Source organism: Phocoena phocoena, chromosome 7 (assembly GCF_963924675.1).
Source record: "Phocoena phocoena chromosome 7, mPhoPho1.1, whole genome shotgun sequence".
In the NCBI taxonomy this organism is placed as follows: domain Eukaryota; kingdom Metazoa; phylum Chordata; class Mammalia; order Artiodactyla; family Phocoenidae; genus Phocoena; species Phocoena phocoena.
In genome coordinates, this window is record NC_089225.1 from 64113649 (window position 1) to 64133406 (window position 19758).

General features: G+C 37.2%; 1 protein-coding gene across 2 annotated transcripts in view; it reads right to left on the bottom strand.

Moving 5' to 3' along the window:
* PDE1A (phosphodiesterase 1A) overlaps positions 1 to 19758 on the bottom strand; it is a 345491-nt gene that overhangs the window by 98065 nt on the left and 227668 nt on the right. For both annotated transcript variants that reach the window (XM_065880877.1, XM_065880876.1), the window contains exon 2: positions 18393 to 18506. In XM_065880877.1, the coding sequence (XP_065736949.1) occupies positions 18393 to 18506 (114 nt within the window). The remainder of the gene's footprint in view (positions 1 to 18392; positions 18507 to 19758) is intronic.

Genomic DNA, 19758 nt, shown 5'->3' on the forward strand with positions numbered 1-19758 from the left:
TGCCATTCCCTCTGCTTAGAATCTCTTTTTCAAGATGTGTGAATCATTTCCTCATTGTATTTAGGTAGAAAGGGCTTCCTGGACCCCGCTACTCAAAGAGTAAACACTTTTATTGTCTTTATCCTTCTATAGACTTCTTCTTAGCACTTACCACTGCTGATGTCATGCCATATGTTTATTAGTTTGTTCATTCATTTTATGATTTATCCACTAGACTGTAAAGACCTCAAGATCAGAGAGTCGGTCTGTTCTTGTGCACTGTTATATCACCAGCATGTGCAACAGTGCATGGCACAGACTGGGGGGATCAACATCTAGAAATATTTACACTAAACTATTACAAGTGACTATCTTTGAGGAGTGGAGTGAGAATGGAGATGGTATAAGGAAGTTTAGTCTTTTAGAGTCCCATATTATTTGATTGATAAGAGCAGCAGCATCCTGGGAGTAGTTCACTATTGTTAATCATCTCTTCATTGCCTTTAGGTTAATTTGCCCTTGAACAATCTCTTTACAATTTTTGAGGCAAATTATAGGGAAATGTATATTTGACATGGAAAAGATATTAGACATTTTTCTGGATTAAAGACTTAAATGTAAGACTGGATACTATAAAACTCCTAGAGGAAAACACAGGCAGAACACTTTTTGACATAAATTGCAGCAATATCTTTTTGTCTCCATCTCCTAGAGTATGGAAATAAGAACACACACACATACAAACAAATGGGATCTAATTAAACTTAAAAGTTTTGCATGGCAAAGGAAACCATAAACAAAACAAAAAGACAACCTACAGAATGGGAGAAAATATTTGCAAATGATGTGACTGACAAGGGATTAATCTCCAAGATATACAAACAGCACATACAGCTCAATAAAAAGCAAAACAAAACAATCAAAAACTGGGCAGAAGATCTAAATAGACATTTCCCCAAAGAAGGCATACGGATGGCCAAAAGGCACATGAAAATATGCTCAACATTACTAATTATTAGAGAAATGCAAATCAAAACTACAGTGAGGTATGAGCTCACACCGGTCAGAATGGCCACCATCAAAAAGTCTGCAAATAATAAATGCTGGAGAAGGTGTGGAGAAAAAGGAACCCTCCTACACTGTTGGTGGGAATGTAAATTGATGCAGCCACTATTCAGAACAGTATGGAGGTTTTTTTAAAAACTAAAAATAGAGCTACCATATGATCCTGCAATCCCACTCCTGGGCATATATCTGGAGAAAACTGTAATTTGAAAAGATACCTACACCCCAATGTTCATTACAGCACTGTTTACAACAGCCAAGACATGGAAACAACCTAAGTGTCCATCAACAGATGAATGGATAAAAAAGATGTGGTATATTTATACAATGGAATATTACTCAGCTGTATAAAAGAACCTATAAGGGAAAAGAATATGAAAAAAAAAGATATATATGTATGTATTACTGAATCACTTTGCTGTACACCTGAAACTAAAACAACATTGTGTATCAACTATACTTCAATAAAAAAATGTAAAAAAAGAAAAGATATTAAACATTTCTAATAGCATTTTGAATTAATGGCCCAGGAAAGAAACATTTTTAAAATTGTATGCACTGTTTACATGCCTTCAACTAAGGACCTCAGTATCTCTGTTAAGTATCAGTTATCAGAACTAACTCTTTTAGGCTCATCTATCAAGTAGAGTATGGTAAGAAATTCCTAATAAAGACACAAATAATTTGTATCAAACTATTTAAGATAATTTTTCAAGTTTGGATAGAAGAAAGTTGAAAGGCAGGTAGATAAAACAAATTTAAATGAATTTAAAAAATAATCCGACACACCTAATGGCACATATTTCTCCTCTCTCTCCCTTATTTATTTTCCCTTTCCCTGGCACCTGCCCTGTATACCGTTTCTTCTTCTGAGCACCAAAAGGAGCTCTTCAGATTTCATTTGACCATGCTAGATAGGTCAGGAATGAAAACTATAGTATAATATCAAATAGTAATCCTGGGCTTTTGTTAGAGAATTATCAGAAACAATTTTTCTATACATTTATCTAAGATGTGAAGATATCTAAATACTTATATAAGATTATGTCACATGTAAAACATGTGACTACATTCTGCCTTCATTTCATTTCTGACATAAATTTGTGCAAGAAGCTTGATAAAATGAGATCTCAAATACTATAATGAATCTTGCTTCCAAAACATCCAACAGCTCAATTGCTCTTCATCCTAGGGTTGGATGGCAGGGTGAGCAGAATTGCTTACTCCATGAGGGCTCTTAAAAATTAAGATTTTGTGTTTAAGAAACTTACAACATGAAAAAAAAATCATTGGTACATTTTCCTTGGGAATTCTTAAAATGCACTCTACAGAAAAGAACAATAGGAATATATGTGTAAAATGTTAACACTATGGACCTCTGAAAAATGCTTCAACTGGTGTTTGATGCAACTCTTTTTTTTTAGTCCCAATGGAGTCAATAAAGCAGAAAGTGAGGGGTCCCTAAACGTAAGCTGTGGGTCGATGCAGGGCCGGCAAGCTGTGAAAACTGACCCTGCATCCAATCAGCGCAGTACTGATCTTTGGGAGCTATTTATACTCCAAATTTTCTCTTCAAATCAGATGACACAACTCCCAAAGGGCTTATATTTTGAACTAGAAAGTTTGTAGGAAAAGGGCATAAAGAAAGAGGCAGCCACAGAAGGAGAGGTCATGGGATTTTGACTCACAGTAATATCAGTGAGAATATTTCTGTCCACAGTAGACTCTTGGAAAATGGTTACACTCATGTACCCACACAGTTATTTCCAGGCAATCGGTGCCCACATTTACACCTATTAAGTACTAAAATTCATCTGCCGGATGCATAATTGCCGGAAACTGGCTTCTCAAGTTTGAAATTTTCTTTTTCCTGCTTTATTATTCTTATAAAGGAACACACTTCAACAAGAAACTCATTCAACTCTGCTTCTAATATCTGCTGGGCTCAGGGTAGGAGCACATTTCTCTGAAATACCACATTAAATATTTAAAAGTTATATATCAAGTGAACAAATATGATATTTGTTCTATCCTTCTACCTTTTAATGTTTCATAAAAGTCTGACAAGTTGTATTGGAATTGCGAATTCTCAGCTCTTTGTGTGACAGGGCTGGGCCAGTGGACTATGGCTGGCTCTCTGCACCTGCCTGCTTCCTGTTCAGGTCCTCACTATATGAGCAGGTGGACGCCATGGCCCCAGTACAATCTTCATCAACCCATCAGCCTTGAAAGCAGCTGCTTCTTGGCCACTCTTTAGGGGTGGAGGGGTGCACACACCAACAGTGTCCTGGGCCCCCTCAGGAGGAAAGACCTAAGGAGGAGACCCATGAAGACTTAGGAGACAGGCTAGGAGACCTTTGGGTAGAGAACTCTGGGGTCTCAGTGCCCAGGATACGGGATGCTTACCTACTACGAACCAGGCAAGGAGCCAAGGTTTACTTCATTTAATCTTCCAAGCTTTACTTCATTCCTTCCTCACTATGTGGGAGACACAATTATTATCAGTACCCCTATTATAGTGATGAATAAATTGACGCACAGATACCCTAAGTGATTTGCTCAAATCATATAACCAGAAGTGGCCATGCTATTTTTTGAACTCAAGTCTCTCTGATTTCAGGGTCTGAGTTTTTAACTGCTGAGATATCCCTAACCTCAAATGTGTGTTTTGCTTACTAAGTGCCCAGACTACCTTCACACTGAAACAATAAAAAATATCAGTAATCATTATTCTCCATCCCATCTCTACCTTGAAATTCAGGGTTAAAAATAATTGATCTTAAAGGAGTTTGGTCCACCAGAGTTTTGGTTGGAGGAAGTTTAAACGTATTTTCCATGATTGGTATGTTGAATCATTTTCTCAGAGAGAAATGTATCTGGATGGTAGAATTTCACAGTACTTTGAAGTGCAATAAATTAAATGTCAGGATGGAAAGAGGTAATACATTTGAAAAGCCTTATCAACTTGTCAGTAACCTACTTCCTGAGTACTAAATACATTTGAATTAATTTTTCCAGGCCACCACCCATGCACTTTTATTTATTTATTATTTATTATTTGCCTTGTTTCAAAAGAGACATAAAATGGCAGGCTCACAGATTTATTTCAACATTTTTTTGTGGGTTTTTTTTGGGGGGGGCAGTTTTCTTTTTCTGCCTACCTAATAGCTTTTGTTCAATGTTTCCTTTGGTTTTATCAATCTTTTTCTTTTTAACTATGAGAAGATGAGTATTATATCTGAGCGACTGAAGACTGAACATTTGGGTAGATAAGTCAGTTATGCTGACCTTAGCTCAATTCCAAGAGGCAAATTTGGCCAAAATGAAGTTGACAAAGGAGAGTGTTAAAGTTAGATGTGGCTTTCTCCAAGCTAATGCCTGCAGAGAGCTCTGAACCTCTTCTGTATCCAGCCGAGGAAGCAGAGATCCAGCAGAGGAGGGTCGTCCCCCGAGACAGGTAGGAAGGTCCAAGAAATGTTGGGGGAGGGCTCTGAGAAGGGGTTAGGATCTCAGAGAGTTAGCATCAAGATTTTGGGAGTTAGTTTGGAGATGAAAGTGGAGGGAACACGTGAAGCAGAAACTGCCCTAGGCCTCTCTGATGGCTCTTGGCTTCCCACCAGGAAGTCCTTTTGGCTCGAAAATATCTTTGAAAATATTCCTTTAGGCTCAAAGCCTGACATTCCACTAATTATCGTTTTTTTTTTTTTTGATTAGTAAGCATCCTCTGTGGTTAGGAGAACTGCCTCAGGAGTTGGAATCCTGGCTTCATCACCTATTACTTGTGTGGTCTTGGAAAAAATACTTCATCTGTCTGAATCTCAGTTTCTTTGTCAATAAAATAGAGATGATAATAATAGTATCCCTAGTGGTGGGGTTGGAGGATGAAATGGGTAAACGCACAGAAAGCATTTAGAACAGTGTCTGACACAGTAAACTCCCAGCCATTTACACATCCATATGAATTAGTCTAAGCAGATCTCCTATTTCTGAGGTGCAGTAAAAGGAAGGTGTCTGGGGATGGAAGTGTTTCAGACATTACAGGAAGAAATTGGTCAAAGTGGACTTGGGGGAGCCAAAGAACAACTTACACATTCTATGGGCTGTGAGGAGGCAGTGGGAGGAACCTCCAAAACTACTTTTTACCTACTTTAAAATTTTACTGAGTAGAATAGGAAAATTCATAGAGACAGAAAGAATAGAGGTTACCAGGGGCTGAGGGGAGGAGGGGGGGACTGGGAGTTATTGTTTAATGGGTACAGAGTTTCTGTTTGGGATAATGAAAAGTTTGTGGAAATGGATAGTGGGATGGTTGTACAACACTGTAAATAATGTACTTAATTCCACTGGATTGTACACTGAAAATTGTTAAAATGGTACATTTATATTTTATGACAATACTATCAATACAATATCTACCATCTTCTCCCTGCCTTACTTTTCAGGAATGATATTTTGCCTCTTCTAATCAAGGGAATGAGACATAGAGGAGGGTATTCCAGGCTCCATCTAAGTAAGTGTTGTTCCAAGGATCACTGAGTTGCAGGCTGAAGAAAAAGGTTGGGGCTGCAGCCCAGAGATGAAGCCTAAGGGCTATGGTTTCCCAGATCTGGGAGAGGTGCCCACGTCATGGACTAAAGGATAGGGCTCCCTCTTCTGTGCCCAAGAGTTGCTGCTGAGGCGCTGCTAATCTCCAGCGCCCCTTGCTTTTTGCTCCTAGTAGGTGATGAAGTTTCCTGACTCGGGGAGGCATTTCAGCTCCCAGGATCATTTCATATACAACTTGGGGCAATATTTGGGCCACACTCCTTTGATAAGACCTTAAAATTCTAACCATTAGGTTTCTAACATTCTCTGTACATCTCTCCTTTTGTAGCCTCATTTTGACATCCTCTATAAGTGTGGTCCCTGGACCGGCAGAATCAGCAGCAACTGGGAACTTGTTAGAACGGGAACTTCAAGGGCTCTACTCCAGACCTGTTGAATTAACAAGCCCTCCAGGTGATTCTTGTGAACACTTGGAGAACTGCTCTTATCCATTCATGACGTGTCAATTAATGGAAGAGCTCTGCCAAGAACATAAGGTTTAATCCTTTTCTATAATGTGGACTTAGCAGTACTGCTTATGTCCATTTGCCCATTATTTCACTGTCAGAGATAGTGCTGGTGAACAATACAGGAAGGGATTGGCAGAAGAATCTCAGTAAAAGTATCTTAATTAGTGAATCTTTTATACTCATTTTATGAATAAGAATGATCTGTATGTTAATTAACTGAAAAATAGAAGAGTCAATTTCTCAATTTTTAAGATCTACTCTTAGCAACTCTTAAAAATGTGTTGTAGTATTATTAACTATAGTCACCATGCTATACAGAAGTGTCAAATTCTCGGGGTGGGAGCAGAGAAGGGGTACTAAGAAGAACTGGGGTATATTTGAAGGACATGGGTGTGAGTGAAGACAAGGAATATATTTCTTTCTAAACCAATGAAGCTAAAAGAGTAGGGGCAATGACAAGAAGGAGTTAACAAGGGCCAAACAGAATAACAAAATAATTATCAATGTATATAGTGTCCTTCATAAATATTTGTTGAATAAGTGAATAAATGTATAAAAACATAGGCAGAGAGTCTCTGGTCTTAGAGGTTATAAAATATTAAGATATTTACAGTGGTTTGGTGAGGAATAAAGTCATTTTTAGTCAGGTCTGCTTCATGTGTGCAAAGATGATATCACAATTAGAAAAGAAGTTCCTGTTACCCTGGCCCTTTGTCCATATAGTCAGCCATGGCTTCATTCATTGACTCATGTATGACACAGAATAACCTGGGGAAGGAAAAACTCCTGTTCCTGGATTTGAGTTTTAAAATCTAGGTCCCAGGGAAGGAGGAAAGGCCCAAGATAATGGAAGAGTATGTGATGAGTCACAGCAGAGTTTCCATTCCTATTATTATCCAAAGATGCCCTAGGTTAAGCCAGAGGAGTCAGAAAGGAAGATAGAAGAGATTTTGAGAAGGGACACTGAGTCCAACCTGAAATTCTCCAAACCAAGACAAACACTGAGTGGGGAAATGGAACACCACAGTACATTTCTAGGATCCTGGAGCAGAAGGATGCTGGATGCCCCCTCCACCCCCTAACCCCACCCTTTTATTTACTAAGAAAAAACTTAAGTCTCTGACATCCAGTACCTGATACTTGCCCAAGAACCACCTATGCTGTTTAACTGTATCATGGGATCAGTATGTTTTATGAGCTGCCTTGGAAACTCAATCAACCTCTTACCTTGTTTTATGGGAAAATAGATTCTAAGTAGCTATCTTAGATAACAAGCACTTGTGTTAGGATTTCTTATTAGGATAATGTGACTACCTACAAAGATTAGAAATTAAGAACATGGGCTTTGGAGCAAGGCAGACCTATGTGGCTAGAAGGATGCTCTCAATAGCAGGTGACATCAAACCTAACCCAAAGTGGCTTAAATTATAGAGGAATTTATTATTTTTCTTAATAAGAAAGTTAAAGGTAGATAGACTCCAGCAGGGATTTATGTTTTTTAAATCAGCAGGTCAACAATATCATCAAGGACTCAGGTTTCCTCCATCTTTCTATGCTGCCAACTTCAGTGTTAGGTTTAGCTCTAAGCTTGTAGCCAGATGTTTGTATCACTTTCAAGCATGGTATACAGATAGAATCCCCAGACATACAGGATTCCTTTTCTATGGAGAGGAAATCTTTTGCAGAACCCCCATTAGTCTCATCGGCCAGAATTGTAACGTATGTCCATATCCAAACTCATTGGTTAGGAAACTGGAAACCAATTACTGGTTTCGGTCAATTAGGACACACTCATCCTGAGCCTGGTGCTATGACTGGTCTCCCCTGAATCACTTGGCTTTGCAGAGAAGAGCGAATAATTGAAAAAAAAAAAAGCGTTCTATTGCCAAGGAAGAAAACAATTGATGTTGGGTATGCTCCATCTCAGTTTGAACTTGTCTCTGATACTTAATGATTATAAGATTCTAAGCAAGTGAATTATTTTCTTTATGTCTCAAATTTTTTAACTTTATAGTGAAAATAATACATGTATCTAATTCATAGAATTTTTGAGACTTACTTGTAATCATATATGCAAATTGCATAATATGTTGCCTTGGATATAATTAACCATCAAATAATCTTGTTATTAATATCATCATTAGAAAAGAATAATAAAATTTTTATCTTTTTCAAATCCAGGACATATTCATTTATATTTTATTGATCTAAAATATCACAACAGTAAGATCTTATATAATATGTGGAGGTTTTTATGTCAGTTATCTCTCAAAAGATCTGGTCAGGTTATTTTTTTCCCCTTTCACTAGGGAGGCTGTTTTTGAAAGTTTGCAGAAAGTAACACACCACAGATGGCAGAAAATATGAAAATCAACCAAAATGTATTGCAACTTTTTCTAAGCCTGGTTTTCACACTCAGTCTACAGGGTGAGAACAGCCTACAAACACAGCACTCCGAACAGCCACCCCTCCCTACAACTCACACCATAAAAATGGAATTCATAAAAATCATAATTTGCTTTTTAATGATTCACTGATCTCTAGCAATGTCTTAGCACATGCCCTTCAAATTGATTTCCTCAGGGACTCCTCCAAATGGAAACAACTCTAAAAAATACAGGAGCCCAAATTTATAAATGCTCCCCCACTAAGCATATGATAAACAATAGGCTCTGTCACCCTCCTGGGGGCCAGGGTAGTTTAGGCATAAGCAAGTCTTTACAAGGGACTTTGGGACTGTGGATAAAACCACAGAATTCCAGAACAGGAAGGGACTGGTGACTTCATCTCTGTGTAAGAAAACTAATGACTAGAGAAAAAAAAATCTCTTGCCCATAGGCTTGTCATTAGTAGGAGCAAACCTAGGACAGGAGTTGCTCAACGTCCTGCACAGACCCTGTTCCAGGTCCCACTGCACGCGGTACTAACATAAACATTTTAGTTTTCACTCTAGAGGAGACATAGTTGTTGTTTAGGAAAGCACTCTCTTCCACTCAATTCTTAGGCATGTGATTTAAATAAAATTGACCTCCTACTTGCCTCATGAGATGCTTGACCAATGAACTTGCATATTCAGTTCTTCTGGGCATGATAGTTTGAGGGATAAGCATATGACCTAACTAGAGCCAATGAAACAGAAAAGTTGTGTTTGTTAGAGCCTCTGGGAAGGAAAGCCTCCCTTATTCCCACTGGACTTGAAGGTGTGAGGATGTAACGCTTGGATACACTGCCTGTCTTGTTTTGCTACCTTTAAAGCATCAGGAGGTCATTCCAGAGTAATTGAAACAGAGAGATTGATCCCTTGACATCATTTTTGTCCTGATTGACCTGTGATTATAGTCAGCATTAGCCATCAATGTTTCAGCAATGAGAGTTTAAGATGGTTTGGTTGGGTTTCCTGTCACTTACAACTGAAATGTTAATGAAAGGTGTTCATTAGTCCAGCTCTTTTCTTTTTTCCTTCTTCCCTACTCTTGCTCTAAAGGTTTAAGGAGTACACGTGTGTCAGTGCCATCATGACTTGCCGGTTGTAGTGATTAACCACCCAGGGTTTACTCTCTACATCATATTGATCCATGAGTTTTAGAGCCCATGGTCTATATTTTGGTAAAAATTATTGTCACCTCTTACCCCTGCTGAGCAACTGAGTTTAAAATCAATGCTTACTAACCTTTTTGATTTTACAGTGCTACGCAAGTTTTGCTTATTTGAAGACCCTTAGCTGTGCTCTAGTTAGCTCCATCTTCACCCACATTTTCCACCTATGCTTGGCTATTTGTCTGTTTTCCTAGATAACTTAAGAATAACTTCTTTTTTATTGAAGTATAGTTGATTTACAATGTTGTGTTAATTACTGCTGTACAGCAAAGTGATTAAGTTATACATATATATTTTATATTCTTTTCCATTATGGTTTATCATAGAATATTGAATATAATTCTCTGTACTGTACAGTAGAACTTTGTTGTTTATCCATTCTATATATAAGAGCTTACATCTGCTAACCCCAACCTCCCACTCTATCCCCCCCTCAACCCCCTCCCCCTTGGTAACCAACAGTCTGTTCTCTATGTCCATGATTCTGTTTCTGTTTCCTAGATAGGTTGATTTGTGTCATATTTTAGATTCCACATATAAGTGATATCATATGGTATTTTTCTCTTTCTGACTTATTTCACTTAGTATGATAATCTCTAGTTGCATCCATGTTGCTGCAAATTATTTTGTTCTTTTTTATGGCTGAGTAGTATTCCATTGTATATATGTACCACATCTTCTTTATCCATTCATCTGTCTATGGACATTTAGGTTGTTTCCATGTCTTGGCTATTGTGAATAGTGCTGCTATGAACATAGGGGTGCATGTACCTTTTTGAATTATAGTTTTGTCTGGATATATGCCCAGGAGTGATGAATCATATGGTAATTCTAGTTTTAGTTTTCTGAGGAACCTTCATACTGTTTTCCACAGTGGCTACACCAACTTACAAGGAATAATTTCTTGACCTAATCTTTCTATGGTTATTATTTCTCTTTAACCAAAATTTCTTTTTAAACTCTATCGCAAGGCTAACGGAAGGTTTCCACTCTAAAAAAAGTATGAAAAAAATTATGTCCCCATTAATAGACTGTTCTATTGCTGCTTTTTCCTACTAGAAAATTCTTGAAAAACAGTCCACATTGCTTTCTTCCAGAGCCATTTCACTTCAGTTCCTCATACTTCCATAATCTGGCAGGTGCCTTTTTCTCTTTGTGAAACTGCACTTCAGAGGCATCAGGAATCTCCTAACTGCATCCAGTGGTTCTCCCTGTGGCATGTGATTTACAATATTTAGTAACCCCACTCTCTGCCGGCTTTTGCTACTCCATATTTTACAGATCTGCCTCCAGCTTCTATGTCTATACTTCCTGAGCATCCTCTTTAGTAGCTCCATGCCTAACTTTAAATGCTGTGTTCCCACATCCCTCCATAACCACCCTCTCACTCCACACCTCTACTTGGCATTTTCATCCTCTCCCTTGACTTCAGTTACAAGGATAACATGTTGACCATTTTGAGATGGAACTCTAAGAGTTTTTGAAAACCTTAATAGTAGGAGGTGAGAAAAACTGACATTTGAAAAGTCAAAAAATAATTTGTTTTATTCTGCAGAGGCTTTATTTTACCTTCAGAGGCAGACTGCTCTTTTGTCTTATGAAAAAATCTTTTAAATAGGTCTTTAAGTTACACAAAAATAAAGTCAAGTCTCAACTCTGGCACATAGAAGACGGAGACAATGTGACTGCAAGAGACTAGACAACTCTGAACAGTAATGTGCATAATTATCTTCACTGTGAGCACAGCTACATCACTGCAGATTCTGTGTCTTTTGGGAAAATGTCACTCTTTTTCTAAATATGGATTTAGACTGCATAGTCTTTGAGCATAGGTGTTGATCCTGGAGATGAATGCACACCTTGACATTAATTTTGATAGCCCACTTCCTTTTTCTTGGCCTTGTAGCTGGAGATCCTGAATTCAGGGTAGGAAAACATGTTGAAAGACACTTCCATAGGGGATGGTAAGGTGGCTTTACAAGATGGGTTTAGACCTTAGAGGATGCAGAGAAATGCCTGGTAGGGGACCTCTATGGAAGGGGTTGAGTTGTGGGTTCTGAGAGGTCTTGTAGCAGTTATAGTGAGCCTAGCTGATGCTAGCTTCAGTTTGGGGAACTGGAGGAAGAGATTGAGCTCATGCTTGGGAGCAGTACCAGCCTGTGGATTGCTGGACTTGAGGGGGAAATAGGTGAACTGCAGAGGAACAAATCAGTAGTTTGAAGCCAGAGAGCTGGCTGTAGAGGAAAGTGACAGCCAGGACAAATTGGTTAAGTAAGTAAACATTCACTGGGCATTCTTAAAAACTTTGGGCTGAGAAACATATTGAATTAGTATAGGAGCTCTAAATATTGAAATTGAAATAAAGCATTAAAAAAAAAAAACCCCTGAGACTCCTGGATTATAATCCCCAAATTCACATCTGTAATATGGCACCATATTTCTGAGCTCTAGGGCCCATATATCTAGTGCATTCCAGACCTTTTTTTTTTTTTTTTTTTAACCTTAAGTTCTTTTGTTAGAAGCCATGTCTTTGAGAATGGGCATAGGGAACTTTGCCAGGGAACTAAACTCTTTAACATTCAGCAAGTCCAACCATGTCTGGTTTGGAATCTTGACTCTACAGTTTTTATACCATGTTATACCCATGTTCTGTATATAATTTACTGAGGCTACTTAGTGTTTCTTCTTGTAATCTGTCAATGTGCTTGTGTTTCTCTCTCTAACTCCGAATATCCCTGTTTCTTGTTTGTGGTATTAGTCCTTGTTCCTCCATTTATCTTCCCACCTCTTGACTCATTTCTAACCAGCAGCTATCTGCACGGTTGTAGTCTGGATTCTGATGACCAGTGTGCCTGGTATTCACTTCACATACTCAATAGATATTTGTGTCATGAGTGAATATTCCTTAGTAAATTCCAGTACTTGATGATTTCAAGGGACTTAGACTTCAAGGTGCCCTGGATTTCACTCAGTTGCTAGCAGACTAACTTCTTGAAGTACTGATTGACATCCATGCATTCTCACTCAAGACAACCTCTCAAAATTAAGGACCTTTAGACGTAGTAAGACATAGGAGTCAACTGAAGATTTTTTTTTTTTATCAAGATGTGTATATTATTAAGGTTTGTTTCCATCAGTTTGCACTTTGCTTTCACTTCCTGGTAACTTGAGCCCACCTGACTTCATTTTTTTAGGATCAAAAATTTATCTCGGGCTTCCCTGGTGGTGCAGTGGTTGAGAGTCTGCCTGCCGATGCAGGGGACATGGGTTCGTGCCCCAGTCCGGGAAGATCCCACATGCCGTGGAGCAGCTGGGCCCGTGAGCCATGGCCACCGAGCCTGCACGTCCGGAGCCTGTGCTCCGCAGTGGGAGAGGCCACAACAGTGAGAGGCCTGCATACCGCAAAAAAAAAAAAAAAAAAAAAAAAAAAAAAATTTCTCTCAATAAATTATTTGATATTTTTCTATAAATTATACATCTTTATTGTGTTATGTACCCAGAAGTATCTGCATTTTATTAGTACAACAAAAATTGGTTATTATTTAACTTTTACTCTGTCAGATACGGTGCTACATTTAATCCTCAAATCAACCCTGTGAGGTTAGCATGTCATTATTGTTAATTTACAGATGATAAAGCTAGAAAATAAGCGTTGTCATTATTGTTAATTTACAGATGATAAAGCTAGAAAGTACAGAAGTTGAGTCACTTGCTTAAAGAAAGAGAGTACTGAGTGGAGCATCCAGACTTTCATCACCTCATTCTTTCTGAATCCAGAGTCTGTGATCAAACTGTGGTAATCATAAGACTTAGATTGGTTCACATTAAGAAAATAAAGTTATAAATTGTGTTGTAGGGAGGTATTAATAAGCATAATATCCATCACTGAAAGTATGCCTCCCAGTCAGCTGCCTACCCTCATGAATAGCAATTCATGAGGCCAAGGATGCTACTTTTCCTGGCAGCATCCAAATCCAAATAAGGATGATCAAAAAGAATTATTTTTTTTAAAGTCACATGTTTCTGGATTATAACTATGCGGCTTTGAAAAACAATAGCCTCTAGGGACACATCTGAAAGCAGAACTCATAAAATGTTGGCATTTGCATTTGAAAGTGTTTTCTTAAAAAACCAATAATTATATTCATTAGGGAATTGTGCTATCATCCCTCAAAGAAGGTCAGAATTCAAATTCTATCAGAAATTCTTTTCTATTTTTCTTACTCATATCATGTTTCAAGAGACATTTTGTGTTTTGATTTGTTTTCTTAATTGAAATCCTGCTAAGGCTTAGTGGGAAAAGATATATATGTGTGTGTAGTGGGGGGGGATTTAAACCAATTCATAATTTCTGTTTTATTCTGCTTTATAATGTTTTAATCTTTTTTTTTTGTAATCCAGCTTCCCCCCCCCCAAAAAAATGCCTCTCTTGAATACTTACTGAAACATTTTTTCTAGAAAGAGAATTTTCCATTAAAAAATCTCAAAAGTCAGCAGTTTTTTAATTTAAGGTTTAAAAGAAACTAAATGCTTATTCATCCCTCCTCATTCTAAATTATCTCTGTTTTACTAACATTTCTAAGGCAAATGCAATTTTAATAATTATATATACATCTCAACAAAAAAATCCTCAGTTTACTGCTGTGTTTTACTAGGTCTATAGGAAATCAAACCACATCAAGTAATTTTGCTTTAAAATTTCTTAAGCTGATATTTTAATCATAAAATCACAGTCTTAGAAGATATGTACAAGGTAATCTTGGGTCTAACCAGTGGCATGATGACAATATTTAATGACAGGCTCTCCAGAATAAAAACAAATCCTGATTTGTAGCATTTGCCAATTTCCATGGTATAAATACTCTCCCTGTAGCCAATTTCAAGCTAACGATATGACATCACTGAAGGAAGAGCTGGGAAAAGATGTAACCACAGTCCACACACCACTGGGTCCCACAACCCTGACATCATGTGAGCTTTTATCAAAACCTCCAATAAGTCTCTGAAATCACCTTTTGGTCAGAAGTGGCTAAAGGGATGCAGATGAGAATTGTGCTTAAAAGCCAGGCTCTAGAGTCAGGCTGCCAAGACCCTAACTCCACTCTTTAAGTTGCCCTCTGTGTTACCTTGCATAAGCCATCTCGCTTTCCTGTGACTCTCTTTGCTCATATGTAAAATGGTAATAATAAAGTTTCTATCTCATTAGAATTGCTGTGATGGTTAAATAAAATAGTGCATTAAAATGCCTAGGAGAGTTCTTGGCACATAGCTATAATAATAGGCTATTAGTCATAAATGTTAGGGATTGTTTTTTCGAGAATTCACAATTCCACTCATCAGAATGTTTTCCACATTGTCATCTAAATCTTTCAGAGGTCATTGAAACCCATCCTGTTTGATAGCAATACTCTGAGAGAAGCCAGTTATAGAGGGAAGAGCACTAAGTAAGAAGTCATACCTTAATAAAGAAGAAGTGGCACATATATACAATGGAATATTACTCAGCCATAAAAAGAAACAAAATTGAGTTATCTGTAGTGAGGTGGATGGACCTAGAGACTGTCATACAGAGTGAAGTAAGTCAGAAAGAGAAAGACAAATACCATATGCTAACACATATATATGGAATCTAAAAAAAAAAAAAGGTTCTCAAGAACCTAGGGGCAGGACAGGAATAAAGATGCAGACGTAGAGAATGGACTTGAGGACACAGGGAGGGGGAAGGGTAAGCTGGGACGAAGTGAGAGAGTGGCATGGACTTATATATATATACTACCAAACGTAAAATAGATAGCTAGTGGGAACGAGCCGCATAGCACAGGGAGATCAGCTCAGTGCTTTGTGACCACCTAGAGGGGTGGGGTAGGGAGGGTGGGAGGGAGACACAAGAGGGAGGGGATATGGGGATATATGTGTATGTATAGTTGATTCACTTTGTTATACAGCGGAAACTAACACACCATTGTAAAGCAATTATACTCCAATAAAGATGTTAAAAAAAAAAAAGTCATACCTTAGTTACTAGTCACAGCTTTGCCAAAGTCTAGGTTTGTGACCTTTGCCAAACCAGTTTACTTCAAGAGCTTTGGCTCTCTCATTAGTAAAATATGGAAAGTAATGACCACCCTGCCAACTGCACAGGATTGTGGTGAGATTAATATGAGATAATGAAGCTAAGAGCTCTTGGAAGATGGTACAAATGTGGGGTATTATCATTAATCCAATTTAAAATTCATGATGCCATGGAGGCATTAAAATAAAAGAGTGAAAAATTTTGTGCCATTTGAGTAAAAGTTGGGAATGATGTGTTGTTAACAGCTGGGATATTTTGCTGTAAAGAGGAAAAAACCCCACATTGTATCATGAAGCAGTTAAGCATTTTTTCCTTCCCACAAAAGAGCAAGTTTCAAAAGAAAAGGAACTATACTTTGAAATGTAACATATGTTTAAGTGAATTAGGGATCTTGGGGAACTAAGTTAAAAAATATCTATGAAATCATAATTTTCTGGAAAAGGAAATACAACAGAGAAATTAATAGATAAAGCATATAATAGTCCATCAAATGAAAGATGAGACACTCAGACAAAATGGATAGTTGCATTATGTCATTACAAGATGTATAGTGTAAATCTCCAAATAATTATTAAAGGTAAAAGTTCTTCAGTTTTATAAATAAGTATAAAAAATGAAATGTCCAGGACAGATTGAAGAAATCTTAAATACATTAAGTTCAGTCAACTTGTGAACAAAAAACAGCACACACAAAAATGAAGGCAAGGAAATTATAGGAAAAATACCTGATTTTAAAAAAATTTACACTTTGAATCTCTGTTCACATAGAAGAATCATATACATTTATATATATTCAGTGAAAGTTAACCAAAAAATCATTCTAAAAGTATATCTATGATTTTTTTTCTTAAGTTATGACTTCATACTGTGCTTTAACAGAGTTCTGTTCTGAGGACAAAGAATCACCTGTGCAGCATGGCCCTCACCATGCACTTTTCTATCTGTTGCCAGTAAAAATTCTTATTGTTTAAAATTTAAATGTCAGTCCATGATATAGGAAGATCAAGTTTCCTTTTTGAGGGGAAAAAAATCAGAAGTTTTGAAGTTATGAATAGTATGTTACCTTCTATGAAAGGCAGAGGGAAAATATGAAATAAAAATTTATAGTAAACCACTGAAAATATACATAAGAAATTTATGACTTGGGGAACTTGAGTAGACTGGGAAACAGGTGGAGACAAGACTTTCATAACATACCTTTTCACATTGTTTTGATTTTTGAGTCGTGAATTTTTTACCTATTAAATAAATTGTTGTATGTGTGTGTGTGTCTCTAAGTCCAGTACACATTGATATATAAAAACCTGTCTCACATCTGACTTAACGTCTCTCACCTGCCCATGCTCAGGCCTGACACAGGCAGGGACACCTGTGGAAGAGAAGGGGCATGATGAATGTCTTCACTCTCCATGCCCCGTCCCCTGTCCCACCCACTTTGCTGCTTCTCCTTGCCCAGCAATCTGGAGAGGAGGAAGGGGTCAAAAGGTCTTACAAGACTGGTGTGTTTGTTGTCATCTGTGTGACAAATACCCAAATGTTGGTTATTTTTTTCTCCTGGGGAGCTTTTGTGCGTCCCTCAGAGACAGCTTACTACACCAAGAGGGTACTTTGTTCTCTGACATTTGGGCTGAATTTTTACAATTCCTACCCTGGTTTCTATATCAACAATCACCCCATGAAGGCTGTTTTCCACCCTCTGAAGTCGGTATCCTTTGGTCAATACCTTTAAAAGACCTCTCTAATCCACCTGCCTCATGACTTTGAAAAAACTCAGTACCTTTTCTGTGCTAAAGTCTGGAAGTGCATGTCTCTCCCTCCACAGGGTCCCTCTTTACAGTCCTCCCTTTAGGCCAAGTTTTCTTAACCTCCATGCTATTGACATTTGGGGCTAGATAATTCTTTGTTGTGGGAGATTTTCCTGTGCATTTTAGGATGTTTAGTGGTATCCTTGGCCTCTGCCCGTTATGTAACAGTAGCACGCCCCCATCAACAAAACAAGAATGTCTCCAGAAACTGCCCAATGACCCCTGGAAGGCAAATGGCCTGGCTGAGAGCCACAGCACTAGGCTAACAACACTCTTCAAATGAATTGCCATTTCCTAATCTCCTTACCATTCTGCTAATTATCAGGCTGGGTGATGGGGTTTAGGTGATAATCAAACACACATTGGAGACTGCCCCTTAGCAAGCCCTGCACAGAGGGTCTGATAGATAACTATCATGAGAATATGTGGGCATGTGACACCCATTTTCTCAGAAGGAACTCCGCAATCTTGAGATAATAGGAAAATTCTTACGTCAGTGAAAATCAGTGTAAGCCTACACTGTCTCTGACATTTAAAAATCTGGGCCTAAGGACAGTGAGAGTAGGGGTAAAGGAGACTTTAATTTGTTTATTTTTTGACTTTATATCGACTATTTTTTATTATTCAAGCATTTGGATTAAAATTTGTATTTTTTAAAGAAAGAATGATAATTCTTCCATAGCTACATGAAGAAGAACATTTTAAGTTTTAATAAGATTTTGATTTTGGTTTCATGGCTAAGATATGAAAGGAGGGTCAAGAAAAAGGGAAAAAAAGAGAGAGGCAAAAAGTTAAAAGTGAGAAGAGGTTAAAACTTACCTTGTTTCATCGATATAAACTGCTTCCAGCACAGATGCTGCATATTCAATATTCTTCTTTAAGTCTACGATGTTAACATCACCTTTTTCCAGCTGCTTCACTAAGCATCTTAGTCTGTTTCCAAAAGTTGGCCAAAAAGAAAGAAAAATAAAAAGAGATTTATCATAACTGTATGGAAAATAGTCCAATATTAAATATACAAATTGGGTTAAACTTAGAGTATATCTTTCCAGGTCATTAAATAGAAGTATTTTTAGGTATATTTGGGGTATAATTAAGATCAGTCTTTATCACTTAAATGACTCAGAAATTATATTCACCCCTCAATAATATTAGGGCTATAGGTTGCTAGTTTAGGTACCATATTTCAAACATAGTTTTTCTGAAAATTCAAAACAATATAGGTATTTTCATAAAAGTATTTCTAACAGTAGAATTTATTTTATGGCTGTTTTGCTCCTTCAGAGTTGGCACTAAGAGAATATTTAAAAGAGTCAAAATACTCTTTTGACTACCATTGTAGCAATTATTCACTGTATATAGCAGTAAAAACAAAAATAAAAGGCAAAAGATTCAAGAAAATATAATTAAGCTGAGAAAAAATATATGTATGCATGCTTAGTATTTTTACTGCAATGGTTTTTCACTTGAAGGAAAACTATAAAATATTTTCTCTTGGTTTTGCCCATGGGATGATGTATCCCAATTGTCTGAGAAATTTTAGAACATGCCTGGACTTCTGACTCACAGAAACTGTGATGTAATTAATACTATTGTTTTAAGTCACTAAATTTTGGGATAATTTTTTATGCAGCAATAGATATCTCATGGAGTGAGATAATACAAATTACCTCAATAAGTTTCTGACATGTTAGAAAACTTCTATGCATTAATTATAAATCCAGTGTTTCTGAAGATACTGCCCTTTACTAGGCAGAAAAAGAAAACATATTCTTTAGTCAGTACACACTATAAATAAACATTGTAAAGACAATTTACCCATTTTCCTAAATCAGCAGACAGAATTTAATTCCATTCCTAAGAAAATGTATTTCAGAGAGAATGGAGTGTATCTACTTTTAGGCACTGTCTTAAAGATAGTGTAACAGATTTTCTTTAAATTTACTTTGGGTGATTTCCAATATCAAGGTTTAGGGTATAAAGGCAAGTTAAAAATTTCAGCAAGGGTATTTGACATTTCTCCATCCATAAGAAATACTTTATTTCTCCATCCATAAGAAATACTTTATTTCTCCATGGAGAAAAACCACACTTAGATTAAAACTTCTTATTCAGGAAGCTACAAAGAATTACTTTTTGTACCATATACTTTTGTATGATAAAATATTAGCAGACAACAACATTG